At 34.9% G+C, this 22,024-nt stretch overlaps 2 protein-coding genes across 2 annotated transcripts; one reads left to right on the top strand and one right to left on the bottom strand.

Annotated features, from left to right (window-relative positions):
* Positions 1-1,184: 1,184 nt before the first annotated feature.
* Positions 1,185-2,533, bottom strand: LOC110691013 (MLP-like protein 28). The gene is made up of 2 exons (XM_021867949.1): positions 2,269-2,533; positions 1,185-1,697 (listed from the first exon to the last, which is right to left on the bottom strand). The coding sequence occupies exons 1-2, from the start codon at positions 2,459-2,461 to the stop codon at positions 1,423-1,425; spliced, it is 468 nt and encodes a 155-aa protein (XP_021723641.1). The 5' UTR covers positions 2,462-2,533; the 3' UTR covers positions 1,185-1,422.
* Positions 2,534-13,010: 10,477 nt separating this feature from the next.
* Positions 13,011-21,996, top strand: LOC110691012 (chloroplast processing peptidase-like). The gene is made up of 5 exons (XM_021867948.1): positions 13,011-13,574; positions 20,429-20,566; positions 21,034-21,120; positions 21,214-21,281; positions 21,391-21,996. The coding sequence occupies exons 1-5, from the start codon at positions 13,062-13,064 to the stop codon at positions 21,521-21,523; spliced, it is 939 nt and encodes a 312-aa protein (XP_021723640.1). The 5' UTR covers positions 13,011-13,061; the 3' UTR covers positions 21,524-21,996.
* The last annotated feature ends 28 nt before the right edge of the window (positions 21,997-22,024 follow it).

The raw sequence follows: 22,024 nt of genomic DNA, 5'->3' as shown, positions 1-22,024 counted from the left end.
CTCTTTTTTTGCATATGTTTTGTTCTTGTGCGTTCTTTTCTCTTCTCTAATAGTCAACAAATTCAAGAATCCATCAAAGTTTGTGGGATTGGTATTTACTGCACAATACAATTTCACCAACACCAAGCAACAATTAGGTATATTGATTTTATTATTAGTCCAAATTTTTATATAAACTCTAATAATTTCACCAAATTTATCCAATTGAGTACAAAATTGAAGATCTTACCTTGGTTTGTACTTAACTACGTAATTGGGAAACCTAGACTTGTGCCCAAATGACCCTTTTCTTCCTTGTTAGCCATTGATAACAACTATTATGTGAGTTTTTAAATTTTGTTTTAAAAAAAAGCCCCAATTTTTATACTTTCTACAGTAATAATTTGATTAATTTACACTTACCTTAGGCATGCAAGAGTGATAAAAGAGCATATCATTCATATATGGAAGCAAGGAGAGAGAAAATACAAGAGGAATAAACTTTGGAGGGAAAATAAGGAGATAAAACTAGGGAGTGCAAATATAAAAAGATTTGGGTGTTAATATGGAAAATAACGAGTCAAATGCCTGAAAACTGGAGTCAATGTCGGAAAAGAGAGTGGTGGTTTCATTAAACAAAAAAAGTGATCGTAATAGTTTTTTTTTAACAAAAATAATTTTTTAAAAAGGTTTTTTTTATTATTATTATTATTTTGCATTACGAGTCATTTAAAAGGTTATTTTTATTTTATTTTTTTTTACAAATTTGTCTTAAAAATACAAGGTATATTTGTAAGTTGATGAAATAATGAAATATGACAATATTAATGGTACAATACAATGAAACAATTAGTATAATGTTCCGCCAAGACACCAACAAACATTATCACATTGATGGTTTACTATTTTTCAACCTATTAATTATTAGTGTAATGGTGATTGAGGCTATATTTGGTAGAAAGGATCACGTGTTCGATCTCCCGGAACAATAATTAAGAGAGAATTGAAACCTAACCACCTGCTTGGGTCCAATTGGGCCAGTCCATAAATGGTTCAATTTACAAAGTCCAAGGTCAAGGTTCAACCTTCCAATCCATGCCAAGTCAGTCAAAGGTCTAGTCAACATGGTAAGCTCATGGCTCATTTCACCCGAAACACCACCTATAACTGATTCTTGAATCCAGATTAGTCCAAAGGATGAACCATTTAAAACACCCAAAAAAAAATTGCTTACCATTTTTCATTAATTATCATCAATTACCTTTAAGAGACCCGTACATAACATTTTCATTAATAAATAACACATGCTAGAAGTGGTTCACGTAAACGTAAACGTAAACGTGGGCATCTTATTACATTATATTTTTCGTACTTCACACACAAATTCATTACCATTGTTACATGTAGTTCGAAGTTATTGGCTTTAACTTGAGAGCCTATTGTTCAGTTTTTTCCATGGTGATGATCATCGATATCCTTAGAAGCAGCAAGCCAGGCATCGAGCAAATCGGTTGGTTCAGGGACACCAGGATGCTTCTTCTCATACTCTAAACTCCACCTCACTATGCACCTTTCCTTATCCTTAGGTTTCACCTGGCATGTTGCAACCATGGTCTTGTACTCATTCAATACATCACCTTCAATAGCTCGGTATCGGATCAGCTTCTTCTCCTCGTCAATCTCTTCGAGTACACTCTTTGCTACCATAGGCTTCCCACCTAAAATAATTATTCTCAATGTATTCCATCTGTTAGCAATTCTGATTGTAGAGCTAGTAAAAGGGTATAATAGAAATCGATCAAAGTAATTAAAAGGACAATAAGCGGACTTGCGTTAATTTTATTGAAATACAGTTAATTTAAGGGTAAATTTAACAAATTCTATGATGACTTAAAACCCTATAAGAGTAACTTTTAATTTATAATGAGTTTAATTTATTTTAATGTGTATTTTCTAATGAATATATGTTATAAAAACTAATATAATTAGGATTTGAATGAATTGTTTTTTTTTTCTTTTCTTTTTTATTTGATACCTAGAAGATTAATATAAATCATACGACCCACCTCCTTCCTTGGAAAACTAAATCTCATACTCTGTAGGCTAAAGTACAGATTTAGAAATTGAATTTACGCAAACATCAAAATGGATTTACGCATTCCAAATCCATGTATCATACCTAAAAAAGACTACGAGGCACACATACACACCCTTAATTAGTTAGATTAATTTTAATTAGATCACCTAATAAAGAATAGATAAGCTAAGAGATAAAAAGGAATAAATTACCTAAAGTATAGTTCCAGGCATGTATAGAGCCAATATTACCATGGTCACCCTCGTGCAAGTCAACGCCGTGCACAAAATGAGGGGCAACATTGGAAACATGATGAATTTTATTCTTGAATATGTCATGCTGGGCATCTGCACCAGTTTCTCGAATCTCAACTTCACCCTCAAGTTTACGCTTTAGATTACTCATGCTTTCTCACGTACTATATACAAGTATAACTTCAACGTAAATCCCACATACACAACTCAAATGTGTATATGACAATATGATATGCATTTTTTTTTATAGGAGGACAAGCTAAGTGTGCCTTATAGAGTTGTTTCACCTTTAAGAGAGCAGGTATAGTGTCATTAACAAATGTGTCCCACATGGTGAGGAAAATTCTAACCGGAAAACACTTATGAATAGTGTGAGGACAATTATATCCTTAAAATATTTGTTTACTTAATTATGTTCATATTGATATGACGTTAATTACATCTAAATTTTTTCTTGTGTTATTTAATAATTTACCTATTATAAATAATATATGAACAATTATTTGCTCTAAAATATTTATTTACTTATTTGACCTCATTAATGTTAACTGCCTTTTTTTAGAACTCTTAAAAATAGTGTGTTGTCATTTATGCCCCTAGTTATATTTGTTTACATATTGTCCATCATTAACATTGTCAACTTTGCGCACGTTAGCCACCCTACTTATAATAAAATTGATGGAAAATTACAATCAGTAACATGAATTATGAATGAGATAATTGATAAGAATTTGCTACTAGATGTAAAAAATTGACACTAATTACGTATAAAGATAATGGTTGGCATTAAGTTAGTAGAGTACATGGATTATATAAGCCTCAATTTATTAAAATTATTAAATAATAATTCGTATTAAAAGAGGGGTAATGCTATATGTAGGGCTTTATATAAGCATGTGACGCTCCAGGAGTTAGGGCCTCGAAACATGCGGCGCTCTAGCCTTTTGGCGGCAAGAACGCAAGCCTTGAGCGAAAGAGGGGCTTGTGAACACAAAGCAACACAGGCGGACAATTAATCACAGGTACAACTGTCAAAAGTTAACTCGACCCGAAATACCGACTCAAACTCGATTATTAACCTAACCATCTGAACTCGAAAAAACGATGACCCAAATCCGACCTGACCCGACCTGAAACCAAACCTAGACCCGAGTTGACTCGAGTATGGGAGACCCAAACCCGAATGTAACCATAAATTATTGACCTGAACCGAACCCAACTTGAACCGAAATTGACCCAAACCGATTTTAACCCGTCAAAACCCGAATTTAACCCAACTTGTAACTGACCTGACCTAAATTCAGCCTGACCCGAATTTAACCCAACCTTTTACAAACACGCCAGAAATCAACCCGACTTGAGATTAACCTAACCCAAATTCAACCCGACTTATTATTGACCCGACTGGAATTTTACAAGACCTATTACTAACCCGGCCAAAAAATTCAACCAGATGTGTTACTATCCCAACTCGAAATCAACACGACTTGTTATTGAACTGACCTATTTCAACCCAAATTGTTCCTGACCCGATTTCAAATCACCTTAAATGCAACTTAGACCGCCTTATTATTGTTGATCAAAGCATTTTGTCTAAGGAGACCAAGTTGGTCCAGGCCAACAAAATAAAGGAGCATCATCCTCAAATTTAAGAGTTAAATATAGTATATATTTGTTGTATGGTCAAAAGAGATAATTATCTTCCTAAATAATAGACTATAGTTCCCTAGTATATTGCCATATATATTATAGTCAAAAGAAATAATTAGCTTGATAAAATGATAATTATCTATTTGTATTTAGTTGAACCCGAATATGATCTGACTTGGAAATGACCCGACCTTATTGTAACCTGCAAATTATTGACTTGAACATAACCCGACTTGAATCCGATAATGACCTGACTTATAAATGACCCAACCTAATTATAACCCGCAAATTATTGACTTGAATCGAACTCGACTTGAACCAGAGAATTGAATGACCCGACCTGATTATAACCCGCAAATTATTGACTTCAAACGAACCCGACTTAAACCCAAGAAAGACCCGACCTCATTCTAACCAACAAATTATTGACTTGAACCAAACCCGACTCGAACCCGAGAACTACCCTAACACGTTTTAACCCGTAAAAACCCGAATTAAACTCTACCTATTGTTCACCCTACCCAAATGTAACATGACCGGTTATTAACCTAACCCAAACCCGATAAGAAGTATGATTCGACGTAACCCGACTCAAGCGTGACCGAACCCAAATCCGATCCGCATAGGTTATGGATCTAATCAGAATTGACCCGACCCACTCTTACCAACTTAAACCCGACCTGTTTACCCGAATTGACAGCTCTACCCGAAACCTCCAAAATTTCTCAAAAATCGTGGATATTAACCTTCAATTTCGGAATTTTTTGCCTATTTTTCACCCAGAAATAAAATTTGTCGAAATGTTCACCATGGTCCCTAATACCCTCCGAGAGTCCAATTGGCTGGGTGGAACCATCAAATTTGCCTTTAAATGACTAATTTACCAGTTTACAAGTTGGACCGATTTCATTAACTCAATCTTACCACGAACATTTATGACAACATATAATGATCATATATGGTTCCAAACGGCATTATATGCGAGATGTACGTATCCCCTAAAATCTCAATGCCTTTTGACACCGGACCACAAAACAATCAAATTTTCTCAAAAAGCGTGGATATTGCCTTCAATTTTGGAATTTTTGACTTTTTTTTGCCCGGATATAAAAATTGCCGAAATGTTTACCATGGTCCCTAATACCCTCCGGGAGTCCAATTGGGTGGATGGAACCATCCAATTTGCCTTTAAACGAACAATTTTCCGGTTTATAACTTGCACCGATTTCATTAATTCAAGCCTACCACGAATTTATGACAACAAATAATGATCATATATGATTCCAAACAACATTATATGACCACGAGATGTATTCCCTAGAATTTCAAAACTTTTCGAAACCGAGCCCCGAATACTCCAAAAATACTCAAAAAGCGTGGATAATGGCCTTCAATTTTTGAATTTTTTGGACTTTTTTTCCTCGTAAATAAAAAATGCCGAAATGTTTACCATAGTCTCTAATACCCTCTAGGAGTTCAATTGGGAAGGTGGAACCATCCAATTTGCCTTTAAACGACTAATTTACCAGTTTACAACTTGCGACAATTTCATTAACTCAAGCTTACCACAAACATTTATGACATCATATAATGATCATATATGGTTCCAAACGGAGTTATATGAACCCTAGATGTATCCCCTAAAATTTAAAAGCCTTCTATTTTGGATTTTTTTTTTTTTTTTTTACTTTTTTTCGCCTGAAAATAAAAATTGCCGAAATGTTTACTTTGATCTCTAATACCCTCCGGGAGTCCAATTGGGTGGGGTGAAACCATCCTATTTGCCTTCAAACGGCTAATTTACCGGTTTACAGCTTGCACCGATTTCATTAACTCCAGCCTACCACGAATATTATGAAAAAGATAATAATCACAAATGGTTCCATACGACATTATATAACCCCGAGATATATCCCCTAGAATTTCAAGACATTTCGACATAAGGCCCCGAAACCTCCAAAATTTCTCAAAAAGTGTGGATATTAGTCTTTAATTTTAGATTTTTTTGACTTTTTTTCGCCCAAAAATAAAATTTTTAGAATTGTTTACCATGGTTCTTAATACCTTCGGGGAGTCCAATTGGGGGGTGGAACCATCCAATTTGCTTTTAAACGGACAATTTACCGATTTACAACTTGTATTGATTTCATTAACTCAATCCTACCACGAACATTTAAGACAACATATAATGATCATATATGGTTCCAAACAACATTATATGACCCCGAGATGTATCTCCTAATATCTCAAGTCTTTTCGACACCGTTCCCCGAAACGTTCGAAATTTCTCAAAAAGTGTTAATATTAGGCTTCATTTTTGGAAATTTTTGACTTTTTTCGCCCAAAAATAAAAAACTATCGAAATGTTTACCATGACCCCTAATACCCTCCGGGAGTCCAATTGGGTGTGTGGAGCAATCCAATTTGTCATAAAACGGCCAATTTACCGGTTTATAACTTGCACCGATTTCATTAACTCAAGCCTACCACGAACATTTAAGACAACAAATAATAATCATATTTGGTCACAAACGACATTATATGACCCCGAGATATATATCCTAAAATCTCAAGACTTTTCGACACCGAGTTCCAAAACCTCCAAAATTTCTCAAAAATCGTGGATATTAGCCTTTAATTTTTGAATTTTAGACTTTTTTCGCACGAAAATAAAAATTGCCAAAATGTTTACCATGGTCCCTAATACCCTCCGGGAGTCTAATTGGGTGGGTTGAACTATCCAATTTGCCTTTTAATGACCAATTTACTGGTTTAGAACTTGCACCGATTTCATTAACTCAAGCCTACCACGAACACCTATGACCACAAATAATGATCATATAAGGTTCCAAATGACAGTATATGACCCATAAATGTATTCCCTCAAATTTAAAGACTTTTCAACACCGCGCTCCGAAACATCCAAAATTTCTCAAAAAACGTGGATATTAGTCTTCAATTTTGGAATTTTTTGACTTTTTGACTTTTTTTGCCCCGAAAATAAAAATTGCCAAAAGGTTTACAATGGTCCCTAATATTCTCCGAGAGTCTAATTAGGTGGGTTGAACCATCCAATTTGCCTTTTAATGACTAATTTACCGATTTACAACTTGCACTGATTTCATTAGGTCAGGCCTACCACCAACATTTATGACAACAAATAATGATCACATGTGGATCCAAACAACATTAAATTACCCCGAGATGTATCTCCTAATATCTCAAGTCTTTTCGACATCGGGTTCCAAAACGTTCGAAATTTCTCAAAAAGCGTGAATATTAGTCTTCAATTTTGGAAATTTTTGACTTTTTTTCGCCCATAAAAAAAATTTGCCGAAATGTTTACCATGGTCCCTAATACCCTCCTGAAGTCCAATTGGGTGTGTGGAGCAATCCAATTCGTCATAAAACGGCCAATATACCTGTTTACAGCTTGCACCGATTTCATTAACTTAAGCCTACCACGAACATTTAAGAGAACATATAATAATCATATTTGGTTACAAAACGGCATTATATGACCCCGAGATGTATCTCCTAAAATCTCAAGGTTTTTTGACACTGGGCCCCAAAACCTCCAAAATTTCTCAAAAATCGTGGATATTAGCCTTCAATTTTTGAAGTTTTAGACTTTTTTTCGCCCGAAAATAAAAATTGCCGAAATGTTTACCGTGGTCCCTAATACCTTCCGTGAGTCTAATTGAGTGGGTTGAACTATCCAATTTGCCTTTTAATGACCAATTTACTGGTTTAGAACTTGCACCGATTTCATTAATTTAAGCCTACAACGAACACTTATGACCACAAATAATGATCATATATGGTTCCAAATGACATTATATGACACATAAATGTATTCCCTCAAATTTCAAGACTTTTCAACACCGCGCTCCGAAACATCCAAAATTTCTCAAAAAATGTGGATTTTAGTCTTCAATTTTGGAACTTTTTGACTTTTTTTTGCCCAAAAATAAAAATTGCCAAAAGGTTTACAATGGTCCCTAATATTATCCGGGATTCTAATTAGGTGGGTTAAACCATCCAATTTGTCTTTTGGCCAATTTACTGATTTACAACTTGCACTGATTTCATATGGTCAAGCCTACCACCAACATTTACGACAACATATAATGATCACATATTGCTCCAAACTAAATTACATGACCCCAAGATGTATCTCCTAATATCTCAAGTCTTTTCGACACCGTGCTCCAAAACGTTCGAAATTTCTCAAAAATCGTGGATATTACCCTTCAAATTTTGAATTTTTAGACTTTTTTTGCGCGGAAATAAAAATTGTCGAAATATTAACCTTGGTCCCTTATACCCTTTGGGAGTCCAACTGGGTGGGTGGAGCAATCCAATTCATCTTAAAACGGCCAATTTACCAGTTTACAACTTGCACCGATTTCATCAACTCAAGCCTACCACGAACACTTAAGACAACATATAATATTCATATTTGGTTACAAACGACATTATATGACCCCAAGATGTATCTCCTAAAATCTTAAGGCTTTTCGACACCGGGCCCCAAAACCTCCAAAATTTCTCAAAAATCGTGAATATTAGCCTTCAATTTTTGAATTTTTAGACTTTTTTCGCCCGGAAATAAAAATTGCCGAAATGTTTACCATGGTCCCTAATATCCTCCGGGTGTCCAATTGGGTGGGTTGAACTATCCAATTTGCCATTAAATGACCAATTTACCGGTTTAGAACTTGCACTGATTTCATTAACTCAAGCCTACCACGAACACTTATGACCACAAATAATGATCATATATGGTTCCAAATGACATTATATGACCCATAGATGGATTCCCTAAAATTTCAAGACTTTTCAACACCGCGCTCCGAAACATCCAAAATTTCTCAAAAAACGTGGATATTAGTCTTCAATTTTGGAATTTTTTGACTTGTTTTTGCCAGAAAATAAAAATTGCTAAAAGGTTTACCATGGTCCCTAATATCCTCCAGGAGTCCACCTGGCTAGGTTCAACCATCCAATTTGCCTTTAAACAACCGAGTTACCGGTTTTCAACTTGCACCAATTTCATTAACTCAAGTCTACAATGAACATTTATGACAACAAATAATGATCATCATGTATGGTTCCAAACGACATTATATGACCCGGAAATATATTCCCTAAAATTTCAAAACTTTTCAACACCGAGCCCCGAAACTTTCGAAATTTCTCAAAAAGCGTGGATACTAGACTTCAATTTTGGAACTTTTTAACTTTTTTTCGTCCAAAAATAAAAATTACCGAAATGTTTACCATGGTCCCTAATACCTTTCGGGATTCCAATTGGGTGGGTGGAACCATCCAATTTGCCTTAAAACGACCAATTTACCGGTTTATAACTTGCTCCAATTTCATTAACTCAAACCTACCACGAACATTTATGACAACATATAATGATCATGTATGGTTCCAAACGTCATTATATTACCCCCGAGATATATTCTCTAAAATCTCAAGGTTTTTCGACACCGGGCCTCGAAACCTCCAAAATTTTCTGAAAAAGAGTGGATATAAGCCTTCAATTTTTGAATTTTTTCACCTGGAAGAAAAATTGTCGAAATGTTGATCATGTTCCCTAATACCCTCCGGGAGTCCAATTGGGTGGGTGGAACCATGCAATTTACGTTTAAACGACCAATTTACCGGTTTACAACTTGCAAGGATTTACCGGTTTACAACGGCCAATTTAATTAACTTGCACCAAAATTGACTTTAAACTGTTTTAACTCGTCAAAACCCAAATTTAACCCGACTTGTTACTAACCTAACCTGAATTCAACCCGACCCGTTCCTAAACCGACCCAAATTTAACCTGTTACAAACCCAACCCGAAATCAACCCGACTTGTTATTGGCATGACCCGAATTTTACCAGGCCTATTTCTTACCCGACCCAAAAATTCAACCCGATCTGTTACTAACTCGACTCGAAATTAACACGACTTGTTATTGACCCGACCTAAATTCAAACCAAATTATTCTTGAACCAATTTCAAATCACCTTAAATGCAATATAGACCAACTTATTATTGTTGATCAAAGTATTTCGTCTAGGGAGACCAAGTCTGTCCAGGCCAGCAAAAGAAAGGAGCATCATCCTTAAATTTAAGAGTTAAATATAGTATATATTTGTTGTATGGTCAAAGGAGATAATTATCTTCCTAAATTATAGACTATAGTTCTCCAGTATATTGTCATATATATTATAGTCAAAGGAAATAATTAGCTTGATAAAAATGAAAATTATCTATTTATAGTTAGTTGAACCGAATATGACCTGACATGGAAATGACCCGACCTGATTGTAAGCTGCAAATTATTGACTTGAACATAACCCAACTTGAATTCGAGAATGACCCGACTTGAAAATGACCCAATCTGATTATAACCCGTAAATTATTGACTTGAACCGAACCCGACTTGAACCCGAGAATTGAATGACCCGACCTGATTATAACCGCAAATTATTAACTTGAACTGAACCCGACTCAAACCTGAGAATGACCCGACCTGTATCTAACTCGCAAATTTTTTACTTAAACCGAATCTGACCCAATCCCGAGAATTATCTTATCCCGTTTTAACCCGTGAAAACTCGAATTAAACCCGACCTATTGTTCACCCGACCCGAATGTAACTCGACCGATTATTAACCTGACCTTAACCCGACCCAAACCTGATAAGAAGTATGACCCGACTCAAGCATGACCAAACCCAAACCCGTCCCGCATAGGTTATGGAATTAATCTGAATTGAACCGACCCGAGTTGACTCGACCCACTCTTACTCGACCAAAACCCGACCTGTTTACCCGAATTGACAGCTCTAATCACAGGGGCACTCTCGTCTATTTGGGCGACGGAGTGCGGGTGGATGGGGCTTGTGACGACCGATACTTCAAGGCAGGCACAAGCGGGTCCGAACCACGAGTTCTTAGTGCATCAAGTTGATTTGGAGGGGAGCTAATATGCAAGTAAGACACAATATCTATAAGGTCTAACAACAAACTAGCATAAAAACAAGGCAACACTTGGTAGAGAACTCTTGAAAATTGTATAAAATTAAAAATTCATGACAAAAACATGTATAAATCAGTGTAATTAGTGTTTATATTTTTATAATTTCCTAAATTTATATGATTTTCTAGCGTGTATCTAATGCTTATATGTAGCCTTAAGGGCTATGTATATCATTTTTCTTAAAGGAGTTAGTTTTAAGATTTTAATATCTTGAAAATCTATCAAACCCCCAACTAATAAAATTAAATTCTATTGAATCAATTAAAATCTATTAATTGTGAAAATTAAATACATCGCGCGTGTCATGAACTTATGATGAAGAAGAAAACTTGTCTATAATTGGCTGTCAATTTACTCTAACTACTCAATACAACAACCTACTCGTATTCAAAATCTATAATCTATAATATTATTAAAAATCAAAGGGATAACATATTGATAACTTGCATCACTCTTATGTCATAATGAGATTTATGACATGGCATCATATGAATAATGACATGACCACACATATATATTTGGATCATATTTAACCTTTACATCCTTTGAAATTTTCAACTTTTATTACCATTATCGTCCTTTTTTTTAATGCATTACTTAAGAATTTGCACTATTCATATGTTACCTTTGACTTAATTTTTTTATCGCTATAAAATTAAAAAAGTGATCTATAAATATATAGTTAAGTTCGTTACAATGTCTACTTTCATAATATAATTTTTACTAATATCTAATTAAGATATTAATGGTCAAATTTGAGACACGACAAGTAGTGTGAAAACTCAAGTGATGCACTTAATTAGGAAAAAAAAAAAGGAGTAAAATTGTAAAGGATACAACATAATAGTATACTAAGTCTCTCTTTCTACCACATACATTTTTTCAATTTTTAATCTAGAGCATCGCTTGGACCACAAATTAGTTTATCTTTAAAAATTAGTGTCAAAATGTACATTCACTTTGTTTTTTTAGGTAAGGAAAAGGCTCTAATTAATGGGCCAAAACTTCTAACAAGTCCATCCAATATAATATGGGTTAGGAGGTTAGACTATTCAGAGTGAGATGGAAAGGTAAGAGAATCTCCATCCTGAAATGTCTCTAATGGGATTTGATCCACGAGATGGTCGTACATCACTTCTCAAAATTGTAAAGATAAACTACATTGATATGCTGAAAATGTATTTGCATCTACAAATTATAGGGTCTAGGAGACACATTTTGGGGTGGGGAAAAATATCCACCTATGTGTGACTATGTTACTTGTGTTGATTTCCTAATCATTAAACATTTTCTTTTAAAATCTCAAAATGTTCATTATTCGTTTAGCCAAAGCAAACTTAGATATCTAACTTTTGTCCACCTAATTTTCTTTATCCTCACCCATCTTCCATCAACACCACCATTTTCGATATCTTTCGTCTCCATTGGCATGTCTAACACCACTTTTGACAACTTTATTGACGAATTTAACAAAAACCTAGAAAAAGGGAAATAAAGGACATGTCAACTCCAAGGGGGGGGGGGGTTTGTTATGTTCCTCCTTTGAAGAAGCTTTTGTGAATATGAAATCTTCATTGAACAAACTCTTATTTTTGAAATCTCCATTATATTGAAACTCTTCAAATTCTCATCTCATTAGTCATTCACGAAGTTAATAGTGATTTTATAAATGTTTCACTACTTACCTACTCAAAATGATAATAATATTTCTTGAAAATACTTGTAAAACAAATGTTGCTCTTATTTGGATAACAAGGGGTTGTTCTGATTGACTGAACTATACTGAACTTATTAGAGCTAAACTCAACTGAATATTTTATGAGAAAAGATATTAAGACAAGAAATAAACAAAATTGAATATTTTATAAGAGAAGGATATTAAGATAAGAACCAAACTAAACTTATTGGAGTTGAAGTGAACTAAAAATAAGATGAAAAGAACATAGCCTAGAGTAAGAAATTAAACCGTGCTTGATTTAGTTTTATCATAACCAAAAGTAACGAGTAATAATGGTCATACCCGCTGAAATTCACAAATCGTGGATTCATCAAGATGACATCTCTACACCTTCTCCCTTCAATCTCATCCATCTCTTATTCAAACCCCACCTCAAACAAATTCCCCAAATCCACCAAAAACCCTAATTTCATCATCTTCAATCTTCATCCAATCTCAAAATCCCTTCAATCCCACAAAATCCAATTCAATTCCTTCCTCAAAACCCCCAATTCTCTCTCCTCCAACCCTCTAAAACCCTTGAACAGTCTAATTTGCAGGAGTCTTAAAGAGTCCCAAGATGACATCAAAACAATTGTACCACCCAAAAGTGGCGGAGGAGACGGCGGTGATGGAGGCGGAGATGGTGACGGAGATGACGGAAAGAAGGGGGATTCCTCTGGGTTGTTGCCTGAGTGGTTGAATTTTACTTCTGATGATGCGAAAACTGTTTTTGCTGCTCTTGCAATTTCGCTTGCTTTTCGGTCGTTTATTGCTGAGCCCAGATATATTCCTTCTTTGTCTATGTATCCTACATTTGATGTTGGGGATCGACTTGTTGCTGAAAAGGTGAGATTTTCACTGTATTTTTCTGGGCTTTAAGTTTGTATTTTGTTTTATTGTTCTTAGAATTTGGGTGCTTTTGTTGTTTTTATTGATTGTTTATACTGTTTTTGAGCTTCCCTGAATTATATTAGTTTGTTTTCTAGCTTGATTGTGTGGGGATGAGTATTGTGAAGGAGTTTGTAACTTTGTTAAGGGGATTTTGGTTTTGCTAATTAGTTCTGATAGAATTAAAGGGTCAAGAGATGTTAATGTGAATTCAGCTTTGCTGTTTGAACTTCTAATACTGCATTGAAGCTGTTATGCAAGACCATGAAGTTAGAGTTTGACATCAAGAGATGAGAATTGAGTGAAATTGCTCTTTCTTAGGAAAAGAATATACGGAAAAGAATATACGAAGTACTTCCTAGTAAATTTTGTTTGAGGAACAATGTGGGATTCCCAAAGAGCTGAAGCTCCTACCTTGATTAATTACTTATGCTCATTGAGCTTATATAGTTATTTGGTTAACAGAAATGAGAAATGTAATCACAGGAACAGGGGATTGTGAGAATACAAGTTTTATAAAAAATTAGGAAAAGTAGAATTGTGGAAAACTTAAGCTGAAAATCATTAATGTTAACTAGAAATACCAATTTATTTTGTGTGTCATTAGAAAATAATACAAAAAGGTATTACAGCTAATTCTTTTTACGGAGTACTAAAAGAGAACTTCTTTTCTGGAGTTTAATGATCCATCAGACTGAAGTACTTGGTGGTCATCTAAACAAGTTTCTGTAGAGTTTCTTGAAGTTTCCTAGTTTCCCTAATGGAAAATGTTATCTTCAAGAAAAGTGTTTGTTCACATAGCCATCCAAAATATAATTTACTTTTTGGCAATTGTGCATGACCAAGAGGTAAAAAGTTTAAAATCAAGGGATTGGAATTTAGTGAAACTATACTATAATAGAAAAGAACGTGAGGACATAGTGGGATTTCCATAAGCTGAAGCTTCTACCTTGATTGTTTACTTTTGCCCATTGACTTTCCATTTGGTTTATAAAAATAAAATGTGAAAGCATAAGAACAGGTGATTTTGCAGAGTTTCTTCGACTCTTCTAATTTCCCAAATGGAAATTGTGATCATCAAGAAAGTTTATGTGCAATGGCCATCCAAACTACTCGTATATTTTACTACTACCTCTTTCCTACCAGGATTAGGTTAAAGCTTAAGTGATAAGGAAGCTTGCTGGATACTTCCTAGTATTATGGTCATTTGGCCTTAGAGAAGCCTTAATGCCACTATTGATGTTTCATGCTGGGTATCTGTAACCTTCCTTGAGAATGTTTTGGCGTTTTGATTTGGAACTTATGGTAATGGTAGAACCTCTTGAGGTGACCGGCCCCCATTTTGTCCAGGGTTGGAATAAGGATAGAAGTATAGACTATAGGACCAAGATCGTCGTATATTTTGGTTAAGTAATCAAGTGTATATGTATCCCGTTAGATCACCACCTGCTAACCTGACTTAGCTTGCTACAGAGATTGGGGAAGGAAAAGGGAGGTTGGTAGAGAGGGACTGAAAGAAGTTCTGAATGATCTTGCTTGGCTACTGGCACTGCTGGATCAGCAGACTAGTATGGGATCAGGTGAAGGTCTGATAGGCCTCATGGAAAAAGAGAGATTTTTTTTTTTGGCAAGGGTGGATGACATTAGGTGAAGGAGAGGGGAAGGATGTGAGGTTGGTTGCTAGGTGGAGTGGAGAATTTAATATACTACGTTATGTCTTTAAGAATAAGTAATTATATTTTAATACTGATCCTCCATACCTTTTCACTAGGCTTGTTCACGGATCGGATATCCGATCCTAAATGTGATTTCGGATCGGATATCCGATTCATCGGATGTCAGAAATTGAAATCCAAATCCGATCCGAAAATTTCGGATATCCAATATTCGAAATCATTCGGATCGGATATTTCGGATATCCATTATCCAATGTTATTGAAAACTCAAAATTAATTATGGTTGTGTTCCTGTAATCCTGTACCTGTTATTCCTATACTATTTTTTTTTTTGAAAAACCAGTACAATAATTGTAGTAGTCTTTTTTGCAAATTAAATTAATAAAAAAAACCATTAAATAACATACAACTCCTCAAATACGAAGCAGTAGCATACTAGCATTAGTCTTAGTGCATTACAAATCCAACTCCTCAAATTAAAAATACAAAGCTTAATGAAGTCTCAATATTACAAAGTTTACTAAAGTCTCAATATTACATTTTACTAAATAATAAAAACAGTAGGAAAAAAAAAAGTAGCAATATTACTCCTCAAATGAATGCCTCAAATGTAGTCATCAACAACCGAAACCTGGCTCAACTAAAGTGGACAGTTCTATACCAAAAAAAAAAGTTAATAGTTATCATTTAACTCAAGGCTAAAAAAAAAAAAATTATACTTGAAATCTATGTTACATTGACACGGGTACGGGTATCCGACACTGGTATAGATCCCGAGTGTCCGATACGTCATTTTCAAAAATTTAGGACACGGGGACACCGTCTTAACTTTGGACTCGGGTACGGATACGACAATAAATTCTTTAAGAAAAAAACATCAATAAGAAAAACGTTTTTATTTATTTTTAATTTGGCACATATCAAAAATCTTTTGTGTCAATATTTATTCAATATAAATTTTCATACAGTATCTTTTAAATAACTAAGATAAATAATATAATATTTAAAATTAAACATTATAAAATCTTATGAAAGCTTTCTTTTAAAAAAATAAAAAAAAATCTTATGAAAGCTTGTTTGGGAGGCCAAATTAGATTTGTTATTAAAAAAAAATGAGTACCACAGCCTTTCTCTGTACCAATTCTTGGGAAACCCAAAACCTTTATTTTAAATTAATGTATTGTACATCTCTTTCTTGGGAAATCAGAAAGCCTTTTTAAATAAAGTTATTCCTTCAAAAAAAATAAAATAAAGGTAAAGAAATACTTAAAACCCTTCATCTTTCTTTAATGGTTGCTTTCTTCGTTCTTCCTTCTCTGCTCTCTCTCTTGAAGCTTCTTTTCTTCGATGGCTACTGTGAATAGCCGTACCCGAGATCTAGATGGTGAGTCTGGAATGGATTTCATACCCGGATCCGTGTCAGGTCGTATTGACCGGGTATGATGGCAAAAATGCCGTGTTCGAGTAACACAACTTGAAATCATATAAAGAAAAAATATATTACCTTCTTCAATCTTCTCAAGATCTTCAATACGCTCTTCCACCACAAGTGGTTCATTTGTCATTCGCAACCAATCTTGTGCACAAATTAAAGCTTCTACCATTGTTGGTGTGAGAGAACTACGAAATGAATCAAGCACGCGACCACCGGTGCTAAATGCAGATTCCGAAGCTGCGGTGGACACGAGAATGGCTAATACATCTCTAGCCATAGGAGAGACTATGAGATAGCTTTCCTCACGTTTTTTCCACCACGCTAATGCATTAAAACTCTTTCCAATGATATGTGGTTCTCTCTCATCTTCTAAGTACTTGTTTAAATCACTCTTCATTTGAACAACACTAGTTTATAAACTGCCATATCATGCTCATCATAGTTTTCCAAATCTTGTGAAGACAAATCATCTAACTTAGAAGTGGTGGACTGATTTTCAGTGTGGCATAATGCTCATATAAATAAGTCAAAGTCTCCTTAATCCTACCATACAACTCCCTAGCTTTATCCGAATCATATTAATCATCAATTGCCCACTTAACATAATCCAACTTACGCCTAACATCAAGCACAACAACAATATACAACATCAAATTGATATTATCTATATTTTCCCAATACTTATCATGCTTTGCCTTCATCCCATAAGCCATCATTTTCTCATTATGATCATGAGAATCACACCTTCTCTTAATCATTCTGTTGATTGTCACAAGCTCTTGCAAGTACTTATTGGAGGTAACAAACAAAGAACTAGAAAGTCTAAGAGTGGCATCATAATAAATTTTAAGAAAAGGTATCAAAAAAGCAACACGGTCCCAATCTTCAACTTCGGGAACACCACAAGTCTTTGACAACTCGGTTCTAAATTTACCACCATCACAAGTTTCAAACAAATCAAATGCTTTACGATAAATCAAGGCATACTCTAACATCAAGTAAGTGGTGTTCCACTAGTATCAACATCTAGACAAAGTTGACGTTTTGACTCGATTTGCTCTTGATTTACACAGTTTTAAAATTTTTGCATTCTTGCCGGAGAAGATCTTACAAACCTCACACCATTACAAATTCTTTTTATTGAGTTATCCAGTTCTTTCAAACCCTCCTTCACAATAAGATTGAGAATATGAGCTTTACAACGCATATGCACAAACCTACCATCAAAACAGTACCATGTTTCCACCTTTGAAACCTGCTTTTTAAATATTTAAGCTTGCATTGTCTGTTGTTACGGTTAAGACTCTGGTAATGCCCCACTCAAGCAATCGTTTCTCAACTTCTTTACCAATAACTTCTCCAGAGTGACCACTAATTGGACAAAAGTTCAAATTTTTTTTATGTAATTTCCAATGTTAAAATTTTTTTAGGTAATTTCCAATTATGATCAATGAAGTGCGCTGTTAAACACATATAACTCAAATTTCGACAAGACAAATACGTGAAGAACACTTACTAAATTTTTTTTTTAGATTTTCTTTTCATCTACATAGACACGATAACAATCCCTAGCCACAGTAATACGAGAGGGAATGAGAAAGTTTGGTTGGACAACCAACATAAAGTAACGAAAAACCTCACGCTCGGAAAACCTAAATGGCAATTCATCCATTATTATCATTCTTGCAAAAGCTTTACAACCATCATCTTGCTTAAACTTCCACAACTCTAACATCCCTTTCTTTTCCCCCACCACATTTTCACCAACACTATCAGATGTGGTAGTTTGTTCACTTTGTAAAGAAAGACGTCTTTGTGACTTATCAATGTTAGGGGGGTATGCTTTACAAATGTTAAGGTGATTTTTCATAGCAGAAGTGCCAAGTCTAGAGCTACCAGAAACATCAATTTTACAATACAAGCATATTGATCTTTCAACCCTATTTTTATTGATCTTCTCAAAATGTTCCCAAAGCCAAGATCAATTTTTGTACCTTTACTTGGAGCAACTTCTTCGTTTGGTCTTTTATTTGGATTAGGAACTTCTGGAACTTCTGGTTCAGATTGTGGAGTTTGATTTTCTGGAATTTGTGCACCTTCCTCATTCAAAGGAGCGACACTCTCACTCGTCATATCAAAGGTTTCATCCATTAACCTACAATTATTCACATACAATTACAAAATAAGAATCTGAATTCTCCAACAGAGAACTTAAACTAACATAATTATGTTGAGAAGAATAAAAATAAGAATTTGATCAAAAATTAATAAAGAAGCACGAAATTAGGAAATTAAGAAACTAAAAATAAGCACGAAATTCAGAAAATAAACAATAAAAATTCAACGAAATTAACACAAATAGATAGAAAACTAGATGACAAATAAACTAGCAGAAAACTAGAAACAATAATTTGATCAAAAATTAACACAAATAGATAGAAAAAATCAGATAAAAAATCGAAATTCCAAACAAATACTAGTAGATCGAAAATCTAACAAACAACCGAAATTCCCAACAAATAGAACAAAATTTAGATAACAAAACGAAATTTACAACAAATATTACAATAAAATTGACAAGAAAACCACCAAAAACATCAAAACAATGAATTCGAAATACATACGGGAGAGGCGGAGATTAGCCGAGCAAATACGATTAGTAGGAGATCTGGGCGAGTGAAGGACTGAAGGAGATCTTGAGCGGCTGAGTTTGAGGTGGCGCCGTAGCGGTGGGGTGGGGTGGCAGCTTGAGGCCTTGAGCAGCTGAGCATAGAGAGAGAAAGGGAGGAATTTAGGGGTTTTAGGAATTTAGTGAGAGAAAGTGAGTAAGGTGAATAGGTTGTCTACTTGTCTGATTATTAATTTGTTTTAAGAATATTTATTTTTTTAAAAAAAATATACTATATCTATTATCTAGCTTCAATATTTACCTTTTAAATTATCGGATATCGGTTCGGATATCCAATATCCGATATTTTTCGGATATCGGATATCCGAAAATTTAAAAATCAATATCCGAAATTGTATCTGACATCCGATTTTTCGGATCGGATATCTGATCCGAAATGAAAACTCGAATCGGATATTCTAAAATTCGGATCAGTTGCGGATCGGATTTTTGGATTCTCGGATAGTTTTGTACAGGCCTACTTTTCACTTATTCTTCAGGGTTGCTTATTTGCGTCTGATTAATTTTCCTCTTTATTGCCTTAAGCGTTAAGTGAGCTTAAACCCAGTACCTCACCATGGTCACCGAAGAATTTAATACAAAACTAGAGTGTAGGTCTCATAGATGACTACTGACTATGATATGTGTGTAGTTTGTAATTGTAGTATTGTACAGTGTTAATTCTCCATGTTAGCTTATAAATATAATAAGAAAGGAGTTTCGTGTGAGGGACGATGAATCAAGCTTAAGAAAATGGTTCCTGTTGGAGTCATATCTTTCAGATAAAAGAATACATGTATCAGTTCAATGCGGCATTTTAGTTACTCTGTCAACCTAATCATGTTGGATAAACGGTTTTTTGTCTCCACTTATCTATAGTATGTTTGTCATGAACTCTTTTATAGTTTTATTTGGTCAGGCTATGAGTCTGTAAACGTCTTATATTTTACTTGTGCTGCTAGCTTTTGAATTTTACGTTCCAGGCTTCCTCATTATCCATAGCATAATTTATGTTTGTTTTAGAGATTTTCAGGTGTCATACTATTTTCGGAAGCCTTGTCCCAATGACATTGTAATTTTCAAAAGCCCACCAGTTCTTCAAGATGTTGGCTATACTGATGATGATGTTTTCATCAAAAGAGTGGTTGCTAAGGCTGGTGATACTGTTGAGGTATGGGTCAGTCTTTAGCTCGGTATTAGTGCGCGTATAAAGGTGAAAAGTTGTCCTAAAAAATATATACTGTATATGACTTGAAAAAGAACAAATTGCTTATACCTGGTAATCAATCTATGGCCAGAGAGAACTAGTATTTATATGAGCATGTATTTTAGCCATTCTTCCAACATGTTCTTTCCTGCCTTCAGGAGTGGGGAGGGGATCGAGGTAGATGAGAATCAAATTTACTAGACATTCCTTCAGGAGTGGACAGGGGGTCGAGTTAGATGGGAATCAAATTTATTACATTTTTTAAATCAATATCATAGCTGTGAAAGGAGACTCTGTGTGTGTGTGTGTGTATGTGTGTGTTTATCCTGAATTCAATGTTGCCCTCCATGTTGATTATGTGCAAGAAAGCATGTCTGCAAACAATATTAAGTTCTGTTATCTGTTTCTCGTTTTAAAATTGTTGACTGCAGGTGAAGGATGGAAAGTTAATTGTAAATGGTGTTGTAAAGGATGAAGGATACATATACGAATCTCCCAAGTACAACATGACCCCAATAGTAGGTCTTCTTTCAATATGCTTGACAATTTTTGCCTTCTAAAGAGTGCATACTGATTCTCTGTCTGTGTTTGGTTATATTCGATATGTGCAGCGTGTGCCAGAGAACTCTGTTTTTGTGATGGGTGACAACCGCAATAACAGCTATGATTCTCATGTCTGGTAATTTTCTCCTACAACTCTGGTGTATGATACTGTATTGTCAACTATGAATTTCATCGCTGCAATTCGTCTGTAATATTGCTGATTACATGTTGCTGGATTTGGTCAGGGGTCCACTTCCTGCCAAGAACATTATTGGAAGATCAGTCTTCCGATATTGGCCTCCTAATAGGATAGGGAGTACAGTTCTCCCAGAGGGCTGTGCTATTGAAAAGCTGGAGAGCCCTTCACCAGCATCATAGAGAGCAATTTCTCATTATAAGCCAAAATTGTTCTGAATAGTTCGGCAATCCATTTTGCTATGGACCATCCACCTTCTTCAGCCTTCAAAGGCATTGGTTATGACAGCTTTATATGGCAGAAGTAGTGGTGTTTGCTGGTCACACTTTGGAGGCCCCATTGCTCGCTTGTCTAAATGTGAGCAACAATAGAAACCGTTGGTTGAGAAGATCATCTAAATAATTTGACTCTGCAGTTGATCTATTGAATTCAATTCAGTAAATCTGTATCAACTGTCTCATAGAAGCTGTTATCATGTTCGTTTTTACACTATTGTTACATAATGTAAATTTTGAATCAACTAGTGATTGAATTTAGATAAATTATTTCTACTGACGTCAATCTAAGTTTATACTTGATTGAAGGTGGAACTCTTGTTAGTTGTAAGTTATTATGGCAATGGCTGTGCCGGGTTTGATCCTTGTGCCATGACCAATTTTCAGGCTTTGTGATAAGCTGCTCAA

Source organism: Chenopodium quinoa, unplaced genomic scaffold (assembly GCF_001683475.1).
Source record: "Chenopodium quinoa cultivar QQ74 unplaced genomic scaffold, ASM168347v1, whole genome shotgun sequence".
In the NCBI taxonomy this organism is placed as follows: domain Eukaryota; kingdom Viridiplantae; phylum Streptophyta; class Magnoliopsida; order Caryophyllales; family Amaranthaceae; genus Chenopodium; species Chenopodium quinoa.
The sequence above is the reverse complement of the archived record's forward strand: the minus strand, read 5'-3'. Positions and strand labels throughout refer to the sequence as shown.

Bases quoted from the DNA above. Each gene is read 5' to 3' on its own strand.
- LOC110691013 (XM_021867949.1), bottom strand. From the start codon at position 2,461: ATGAGTAATCTAAAGCGTAAACTTGAGGGTGAAGTTGAGATTCGAGAA. The intron at 1,698-2,268 runs GTAATTTATTCC...TAATTATTTTAG, and splicing joins TGCCTGGAACTATACTTTAG to GTGGGAAGCCTATGGTAGCA.
- LOC110691012 (XM_021867948.1), top strand. From the start codon at position 13,062: ATGACATCTCTACACCTTCTCCCTTCAATCTCATCCATCTCTTATTCA. The intron at 13,575-20,428 runs GTGAGATTTTCA...AGAGATTTTCAG, and splicing joins ATCGACTTGTTGCTGAAAAG to GTGTCATACTATTTTCGGAA. The intron at 20,567-21,033 runs GTATGGGTCAGT...TGTTGACTGCAG, and splicing joins AGGCTGGTGATACTGTTGAG to GTGAAGGATGGAAAGTTAAT.